The 10,477-nt window shown below is 32.8% G+C and overlaps 2 protein-coding genes across 2 annotated transcripts; one reads left to right on the top strand and one right to left on the bottom strand.

The window, feature by feature from the left end:
• The first annotated feature begins 2,741 nt into the window (after nucleotides 1-2,741).
• CHLM (magnesium-protoporphyrin IX methyltransferase) lies at nucleotides 2,742-5,020 on the top strand. The gene is made up of 2 exons (XM_085705878.1): nucleotides 2,742-3,361; nucleotides 4,358-5,020. The coding sequence occupies exons 1-2, from the start codon at nucleotides 2,780-2,782 to the stop codon at nucleotides 4,757-4,759; spliced, it is 984 nt and encodes a 327-aa protein (XP_085562004.1). The 5' UTR covers nucleotides 2,742-2,779; the 3' UTR covers nucleotides 4,760-5,020.
• A 522-nt stretch (nucleotides 5,021-5,542) lies between these two features.
• Nucleotides 5,543-7,861, bottom strand: LOC146934043 (trihelix transcription factor ASR3-like). The gene is made up of 3 exons (XM_085705877.1): nucleotides 6,925-7,861; nucleotides 6,640-6,681; nucleotides 5,543-6,106 (listed from the first exon to the last, which is right to left on the bottom strand). The coding sequence occupies exons 1-3, from the start codon at nucleotides 7,712-7,714 to the stop codon at nucleotides 5,847-5,849; spliced, it is 1,092 nt and encodes a 363-aa protein (XP_085562003.1). The 5' UTR covers nucleotides 7,715-7,861; the 3' UTR covers nucleotides 5,543-5,846.
• Nucleotides 7,862-10,477: the final 2,616 nt, after the last annotated feature.

Here is a 10,477-nt window from a genome sequence, read left to right as displayed (position 1 = left end):
ATGGTAATCGTTTCATCCTTACCTTCATAAACTCACGAGCTACAAAGTTATGATTTAAATCAATTTGATGTTTATTTTAGCAAACACTTTTTTATATAAATTTTGAATGTTTTTTATTTGGTTAAATGCTACGGTTTCTACTATTTTATGAGTTGCTTTAAAAAAATTGGACAATAGTTTTATTTCAACTGTGATGTTTTTTTTATTGTCTTTTTATAATTAAAGTGCGGGTAATGGATACGAGTATGGGCACTTAGGTGCCCATAGAGTACGTGGAAAGGCACTAAAGTTGTTACCCACGAGGGTACGGGCTCGGGTACGGACATTTTTTACAAACGCGGGTATGGGGAAGGGTATTATAGTACCCTACCCATTGGATACCCATTGGATACCCATTGCCATCCCTTTCACTTTCTTCCCGCCATCACTATTCATCTGGTTGTCTCTCCTTCTTCATGGACAACTTGTTCATCATGTAGCACATTATTTGCAACAATACATTTTTTTTCTTCGTCGGGTTTCCTTCGACATAGTGACCAAATTTACCACATGTAAATCACAACATGTGGAATCCTTCATACCTCGCTTTATAAACATGTACCTTCAATTCAAACATTGCCAAAAATGACTTGTTAAACTTAACTTCAACACACAACCTGCATTTTTTTTCTCTTTCATAACACAAGGTGTCCCTTTCCACCTTAATGGCTTTGCCAATTTGACTACTGGTAGAGTGTAACACCTTTGCATCGTATTATATGGGTAGATTTTGAACCTGCACCCACACAATAGCTTTTTCAGTATATGGTTGCACTACTGAGATGGAAATTAGAACTTAATTTCCCATATATGAGGCAGTGATCATAAATCAATCATAGTTTATCCTCCAACGTCCCTGTGTCATCTTCTTCATGACATAAATAAAGTAAGAAATAATCCATTTCCAAAGCTATTATATTGATAACTTCCATCTTAACCCACATATATCTTAGTATGTTCTCCAAATACTTACAACCAATTCTCCTTCATAGTAGTATGTCGATATCACCTAGTTTCTACATATTTCTAAATCTATTATACTAATAACGCATACCTGTTTGAGTATGTTCACCAAGTATTTTTACTCCAATTATCCTTCTTAGCATCTTTTCGATATCACCTTGCTTCCATGGATGAGTAATCCCTTAATCCTCCTTGGAAGGACCGAAAGAAGGTCGGACTATCATATTGCCCTATATTTTATACGATTCGTAGGCTTTGAAACAAATCAACATCATCTTCCTAAAACTATTTGCAGCCATGTCTTCATTTCCACTCCTGACACCTCTTCGACCCACATATTTTGCAACAATGATTGATTGCATGCCACTTTTCGATTTTGTCAATATCACGCATTTCATCGTCATGCATGTCCACCTACGAGACTCACACAAACAATTCTCCCGCGAATCCTCTTCTTATTCGCTTAAACTCATTTTCACTTTGCTTAACCGTATGTTCTTTCGCTTAGACAATTTTCATTATGATTCTTCAAACCCTATCAACAATTTTGAGTCTTTGGATTTGCCTTTGACAAGCATTGTCAAACCCTAGCAGAACACTTATTTTAAGTTGTAAATTTTCTATAACTAATCAAATCAACTCACGTGTAAGGTTTTTTTTGTTGAAGGAAAACTTCATCAAATCGAGTACAATTGAGACCAAAAGCTCATTACAGAGATAAGGTTACAAACACTTTAAGTACAAGATAGCATGTCATTCAAACATCATTAAAATCAAACGTTTATTTATTTTAAGAATTAAATAAAATCAAATGATTTAATAATAAATTTAATAAAAGTGGTAAAAACGTTTGATAACAATGTTAAATAAGTTTTTTGTTTATTCAAAATACCGTGAATTTTAATTTTAGTTCATAAAAATTAAAGCATAACGTCTTTGACCTCTCAAAATTTTCCATTTAATTTTTTTATCGTCAATAGTAAATTTATGTTCATATTAATGTCCGATTTCTGACTCTTTTATGTTCAAATGTGTTCAAGTTATGTCAAATTGTTAGTACACTATGTCAAAACCTTATATGTTCACTTCATATTATATTAAAAAAATGTTAAAGACATGTCAAAAATTATTTATTTATTTATTTATTTTTGTCAAATAATCTAGTGTTAGAGAAATTCACCTTAAAGATGAATAAGTGGGTGTCCGGAGTTCGAACCCCGACCCCTACATATAATATGCATTGTCCTTTCACCAAGTGAGTTAAGCTCACTTAATGTGATACATTAGGGGTAAAAAACAAACGAAAATTTTGGAAAGACAAAAACATCTTATTTTATTTTTTAACAATTAAAATTAAAATTTGCTATATCTTCAAGATCTTAAAAATGTTGACATTTATATAAATTAAAATTTTACTTTCACTTTAGTCTGTGTGAAACCTCAATGTCATGTCACTGTGTCACATCATCATTTAACAAAATAAGTTAACGTCAGGGACTAAAGTGATAAGTACAGAGTCAGAAATTTATTTGTATTTAATCTTTTAAGTCAAAGACCTATGTGACAAGGGATTAAAGTGAGTATTTGGTTGTCATTTTATTTTATGTGTGTGAGTTTTAATGGTTAAAGTTTGAACTCCAATCAAAACTGAAAAAAGTTTGAAAAGTAGGACCCACGAGAATCAGGGAAAAGCATGGAAGCTGAATGCTATCTTATCTTTCCTGGATAACAATATCATCACTTCAACCCAACTCACTCTCACTCAAATCAAACCAAAATGGCGTTCTCATCATCCATGTGGTCTTCTCTCTTTGTTCCAAACCCAAACAAAACTAACCGTTTCGCTACATTCTCTCCCTCCTCTCCCGCCACCCACAACAAACTCTTAACAACCACATTCGCCATCCCTCCACTCTCAACCGCAACAGCCGCCGACGTTACCGGCGCCATAGACGGCACAACAATCGCGGTCGTAAGCGGTGGCTTCGTCGCTGGCCTCACCGCACTTCTCTCCCTTTCAGACCCGGAAAGACGACGACGCGAACAGGCGGAGGAAGTAGGCGGTGATGACAAAGAAGTTGTGAGGGAGTATTTCAACAACAACGGGTTTCAACGATGGAAGAAGATTTACGGTGATACTGATGATGTTAATAGAGTTCAACGGGATATTAGGTTGGGACATTCCAAGACTGTTGAGAATGCTTTACAGATGTTGAAAGATGAAGGGCCACTTCAGGGTGTTACTATTTGTGATGCTGGTTGTGGTACTGGTTCTCTTTCGATTCCGTTGGCGAAGGAAGGTGCCGTTGTTTGTGCTAGTGATATATCAGCTGCCATGGTTGCTGAAGCTGAGAAACAGGTTAATTTATGTGTACCTTTGATTGCTGAAATGTAAAGTGTGTGTGTATAGCATGAGAGTTCAATTTACCGTATGTGAAGCGTTATTTTAGTGAAGAAAATAAATGTAGCTCAAAATTGACTCCAAAACTTAGATATGATAAAATTAAAATGATATTAACATAAATTGAATATCGTAGACCAATAGCGGTTTGTTAAAATTTTGCTATGATATAGCTGTTATTTGATAACAATGCTTGCAACTCATTTTGAAGTGGAAGGGTAATGTTGCTTTTGCAAACTCCGTTTACAAAATGATATTCACGCAAACCGATGTTTACAAACATCAATTGAAACTTATCCGTAATTGTGCTTCCTAACACATCATGTTAGAGGTTAGAATAGGGAAATTAGTTATTTACTAAGTTGTTTTTGTTAGAGAAGGATTTATATAAATAGGAAGATTATGGAGTCAGAGAGGTATCATTTGAATATTGTACAAGTTTGTGAATAAAGTAGTGCCTCTATTCCCCTAAAAAAAAAAAAGTTGCGACTCTATTGTGAAAGGGAAACCTTTAAGGAGAGATTCTCTCATGTTCTTTCTTATTTTCTTTATTCAATTGTTCTTTCTGTTCCATTCAATTCTTAGGTCCCTAACATGCCATTCGTGCCTACCAAAACACTTTTTATCAAAGCAAATTTTTCTAGATATAAATCTGTTCCCTATTAAATTTGACCCATGACCAGGGTGAAACCTTAGAGACCAAATTTGTCTGGTGTGTGTTCTGTCAACTAAGGATTTGTGCCCCTCCTTTTACAATGTCTGACAATAATAATGTAATCATTGGCTAGAGTTATATCCCCTTAGTTCTGATCCTGAAAGGCGAAAGAGCCCGGCGCAAGATCCGGGTATTTCAAATTGTCTAAAACCAAAGTCAAATTCATTCAAAACTATGTTTTTGAACAAGCAAATTCAAACACACAAACTAACACGGCAAGTGTGTTTTTCACTTTGCAGGCAAAAGAACAACTTGTGTCCAGTGAAAATGGAGTGTCACCTGCGATGCCAAAGTTTGTGGTGAGTGATTTAGAGAGTTTGGATGGATTGTACGATACAGTGGTGTGCCTCGATGTTATGATTCATTACCCTCAGAGTAAAGCAGATGGGATGATTGCTCACCTTGCTTCTTTGGCAGAAAAGCGATTGATTCTGAGCTTTGCACCTAAGACATTTTATTATGATGCACTAAAGAGGGTTGGAGAGTTGTTCCCTGGGCCTTCCAAGGCAACCAGGGCATATCTTCATTCTGAAGCAGATGTTGAAAGGGCGTTGCGCAAGGTTGGGTGGACGATAAAGAAGAAAGGCTTAATCGCTACTCAATTTTACTTTGCCAAGCTTATTGAGGCTGTTCCTATGTAGTGAGTCCAGAGGATTCAGAGGTAAGTTTTGCATCATTAGAGGAAATTCCTAATGTATATTGTAAGCCATTTTTGTGTGCTTTTGTATGCTATGTTATCCTATGATCCCCTGGATATGTATATTATATTCCTTCTTAGCGTAAATGATGCTGATGTATTGTTTTTTATTTTGTAATATGTAACGGAAAGAATCCCAAATTTGAAACTACATGCCAGTTGATGCATCGATTATATTTATTTTGCTACTTCCTTGGGTGATGAATTTTCTGCCTTTTATTATCATTGCATGTTCTCAAAATGTCAAGGCGTTTTCACATTTATGTAATGTGTAACACGGTTAGGTAAGTATTATAACCAAAGCAAAAATAGTTTTTCCGTGATCTGGAACTTGAGGAAAAAAAATTACAGAAACATTATCTGAACATCAATTTAAGACCCCTATGTTCAACAACTTTTTAAATGGTTAACAGGTATATCAAGATTGGATAATTCATTAACTATCAAGTGAACTTTACTAACCACGATTTCAGGTATTCCAACTACATGACGATTTGAACACATGAAAATGATGGTTAATCACGTTTAAACCCGTGGTTAATAAAGTTCAATTGACTGTTAATGAGTTGTGACACTTGATATATCTATCAATCAAATCTAACACTTCATTAACCACGTATGTGAACAGTGTTAATCATTTAAAAAATTGTCGAATTTCGGCATCCAAAGTTGATGTTCAAATAACACTTCAGAAAAAAGTATAGAAAATATTATGCAAGCTGGATCTGGAATTGAAAGGATAAACATCAATTTCATAAGAACAAATGTATATGAAGAGAATATTTCACCAAAATAAAACGGCAAAAGAACTACTTCAAGGGGATAGTTGATAACAATAAACTCAAGTGCCAAATTCAAAAGTGATTGAAAGAAATAAACGATATCCAGCAGAAAGAAAGAAAGAAAAAAACTAAAGGGGAATAATTCATAACAGCAAATTCAAGTGCCAAATTCAAAAGTGATTGAAAGATCCTTTTCCACGGATACTATGTCTGATTGCAATGAAGAATACTTCATTCTCTTGAGTTTGTCTACATCTTGTCAGCAATTTTTGTGATAGCATCAGTAAGCCTGCCAAGGGCTGCAACTAAGCTGTCTGATTGCTGCTTCTGCTGGTCTCTGGCCAGTTGGGAATTTATGTTCTGAGCTCCAAGATGAGTTTTCAGTATGTTACTATTCCTTCTTAGCACTTTGATGACATCTTCATTGAAATCTGTGGTGTCTTCGGAATTGTCTGATGATAATCGCTTTCTTTTGTAGCCCTCATTGAACAAAGCTTCTCTCTGACACCCTGAATCAATATATTTCCAATGAGTTTATCAATGGAAGGGACAAATAGATGGCACCAAATAAAACCAATAACAGATGTACGTTGGTTTTGGATAAACGTCTAGTTTATGTATCATTTTTAATTTCAAAATCGTCTTTCATTTTCACTTTGTTTTTGTCTTTAAAGATTTGTGCATGAATCATTGAAAATTACAATTTTTAAAACATGAAAAATATAATGGAAACAATGGACGATCTGCAATTAAAAGTTCTCAAATCAAACAGGTGCCAATGGGTGCATTTGAATATCTCATTGTTTAGGGTTGTGGGGGTGGTAACAAAAGAGCTCTTTGAAAAGGGAGAAATAGATAAAAAGAGGATGGTGTGATATAAGAATATGCTAATCAAACATTATTGCAACCACTAAAATTGTATGATTTGTAATATCACAGGTCAAACTAAACGATTTGAACAGTTAAAAGGTTGATATTAATATATTATAAACAGGAGTGACAAGAATTAGAAAAGTTGGAAAACTGAGTTGATTTCATTTACCTGGATCGAAGTTCCCTTGGAAAAATGGGTGTGGCAGTCTCTCTGCTTATCAGTGCAAAGCAACAAGAAAATAATTGATCAATAAGAAAAAGGTAAACGATAATCTGCATATCCTTAAGGAATCACATGCACACTGATTTAATGATTTGTATTTAGAGTGAAATAAAAAGACATACTTGTAGTAAGACAATGATCATTTTTGAGCAATAGTACAATCAAATTGACTGAAATATATATTATTACGAAACTTAAAATGAACATTAAGATGAAATGAGAAAATGTTACCTGCAGAACCAGGCAGTGTGATTCCTGGAGGTGTCACTTTGAGAGTCCCTATAATGTTGGATTTCTTAGCATTTGGTGCTTTGAATGGACTGTTAACCATATTTCCATTTGTGTTTGTCTCATTGTTTTCCTCCTCAGTGCTCCATCCCATTTTGTCACTATCAACAATAGCCTCGTCCTCATCCTCTTCATTTTCATCCTCTTTATTACATTGCTCTAACGCCGGCGCACCTTCAACTGGATCACCATTCTCTGCTCTCGGCATCATCTTGATCAGTGTCAGTGGGAATGCAGCAGCAGTGCAAACCCCTCCATCCAACACATTGTACACCACAGAATCGAAGAAACCAGGCAATTTGTTTTCTTTCCTCACATCATTTCTCATTATCCAAAAAGACTCGGACTCATCCTTTATATTTGACTCCCATTTTTTGATCTTCCTGAAATCAGTCAGAAGATTTCCCCACCTTTTCCTGCACTGAACAGCTCCTCTTTTGACACCATGTTGCTGACACAGTGATGAAACCAAATCCCATTTCGGGTCGGTCTGAACAAGCCCTGATGTTGATGATCTGTATCTGCAAACCTGATCTCCATTTTCAATCACTTTCTTTGCCTCAATTAGGACAAGTGTTTCTTGTCTAGTCCATCTTGGGTGCCTTGTGGCTTTGACTCTTTCACTGCTTTTGGGTTCAGCAGTTTCTACTGGTTGTGCTCCAACTGGTGTAGTTGGAGACTCAGCACTAATTTCACCAACTTTCTCTGAATTTGGCTCACACATCTCTGACATTATGCTAAACTTTGAGAAATGAGAATGAAAGATGAGATACTTTCATTCATTCATATAGCAAAAAAATGTGCTTTTACTCTAATGAATGAACTTCCAAAGAAGGATTCAATATTTTTCGTGTAGGTAACTTCTTTTCTACAATTGATTATTGTCCAAATATCTTTACTCATTTATAAATTTTATATGGGATATCCTCTCCTTCCAACTAAGGAGATATTTACTATATGGACCAAATGTAGACCAAGAAACAATGTTTAAGGAAAGTTAATGACCCTCTTACGGGTGCCCTCATCTTCCAGCTAAGGAACCAGTGGCATATTTGGCGTTACATTTTAATATAAAGTATAAACCATATCAGGAGTTTATACCATTACTAACTCTTTACCAACTTCCTCATTTTTCTTTTCTTTTATATAATTATTTTCCAATAAAAGAAAAGAATCGGATTTTGAAGAATCAATATAAAGAGGATATCTTAAAACTTTTATTGATAGGGATAACAAAACTTAAATTGGCATCATGTATATGGACCTGGTGATGATGGTAGAAGATAAAAACGGTCTAACATAATAATAAATTGTCTGCAGGTTTGGAAATAAAGAAAATAAAAGCATATCTCACTTAAAAGGCTAAAACTTCAAAATGAATGAATCGTCGTGAAAAATGTCAATGATATTTTCGCATTCTGTTTTCATTAATTATAAACATCTTTGTATTAATAATAAAAAGATACTGTCCTCTTGGAAAAAATTATAGTAGTGTACTCTTTATTTTTATCCAAAATAATGTACTCCAACGCCTACATCCTCTTATGATTACAAACTAATTTTTTTTGGACTAAATTACAAACTATAATTATAGATGCTAATATTTACTAGGATACATAATTTTGAACAATACATATATTATATTATCTTTTTGACAAAGATATTCTTAGATGACCAATAAAACTTAGTTTTGGATTTTTTTTTTTGGTCATGAATTCAACTACTTAATTGAGAGAACTGTTATTGAATAGTTTATAAATTTTATTGATATGCACCGATAGTATAAAATTTTGTTACAATGATAATTAATCATAACCATTATAATATCATTCAAATATTTAAAATTATCTTAAAATTCATACAACTGTATATTCGTAAAAATTCATTACATCCTAAAAAAAGGTTTATACAATGTACTCGTAGAGTATTATGATGTACTTTTAATATCCAGAAGGTATCTATTAAATATATGTTTGAACACTTGACGAAGAAAAAAAAGTTTGAACAGATGTTAAAGCAAATTTTTTTAATTTATGTGGAAAAAAAAAGCATTTCATTTAACAATATGTTTAACCAAAATTGTTTTATTCAAATTTACAAGTAAAAGGATATAGAAAATGATAGTACATGGGAACATAATAAATAATTCATATAAAAATATCTACATTCCAAAATATTAAAATATTTAAAATTTTAGTGTATTTGAAATTAATTTTTTATTGAATATGGTGTTTTTTACGAGTGTCTTAAGAAGTTGAATAGAATATCATTCAACATATGTTTGTATAATTCTTGTACTTTTATTTCTGTATTCAACCATTTTTTTTTAGTATGCCAAAAAGTTTTGCTCGTTGGCAACGTACTGGTATTTGGCCCTCCCTCCTTGTTGTCATTGATCATAATATTAGTTTTGCATCAGTTGTGTTTGCTGTTTTACAACAATTAGATGCCCAACAAAAGTTGGGGTGACCTTATAGAGTATTTGGAAACATCAAAATGATAATGTTTGGAACAATACCGTTGAATTTGTTATGATGAATAATGCATCATACAAGTGTTCAAATAAATGTTAAAAAACATCATACAAATGTACTCCTGCATCCTAAAAAAAAGTTTATATTAACAATAATGCATTAAAATTAATCTTTTAGTATATTATGATGTACCTTTTAATATCCAACAAGGCGTCTATTAAATATATGTTTGAACACTTGACCAAAAAATATTTGAACAAATATTAAAGCAAAATCTTTTAATTTCTCTGTAAAAAAAAAAGCATTTCTTTTAACAATATGTTTAACCAAAAAAAAATTATTCAAATTTACAAGTAAAAGGATATAGCAAATGACAGTACATGAGAACATAATAAATAATTCATATAAAAATATCCATGTTCCAAAAATATTAAATTTTTTAAAATTTTAGTGTATTTCAAATTAATTTTTTATTGAATATGGTTTTTATTACGAGTGTCTTAAGAAGTTGAATAGAATATTATTCAATATATATTTGTAAAATTCTTGTACTTTTATTTCCGTATTCAACCATCTCTTTTTTGAGCATGACAAAAAGTTTTGCTTGTTGGCAATGTATTGGTATTTGGCCCTCCCTCCTTTTTGTCATTGATCCCAATATTAGTTTTGCATCAGTTGTGTTTGCTGCTTTACCACAACTAAATGCCCAACAAAAGTTGGGATGACCTTATAGAGTATTTGAAAACATCAAAATGATAATGTTTAGAACAATACCGATGAATTTGTTATGATGAACAATGCATCATACAAGTGTTCAAATAAATGTAAAAAAAAAAAAAATCATACAAATGTACTCCTACATCCTAAAAAAAAGTTTATATTAACAATAATGCATTAAAATTAATCTTGTAGTGTATTATGATGTACCTTTTAATATCCAACAAGGTATCTATTAAATATATGTTTGAACACTTAACCAAAAAAATGTTTGAACAGATATTAAAGCAAAATCTTTTAATTTC

Source organism: Medicago sativa, chromosome 4 (assembly GCF_051527215.1).
Source record: "Medicago sativa cultivar Bolivia chromosome 4, Bolivia_mono, whole genome shotgun sequence".
Lineage (NCBI taxonomy): Eukaryota > Viridiplantae > Streptophyta > Magnoliopsida > Fabales > Fabaceae > Medicago > Medicago sativa.
The sequence above is the reverse complement of the archived record's forward strand: the minus strand, read 5'-3'. Positions and strand labels throughout refer to the sequence as shown.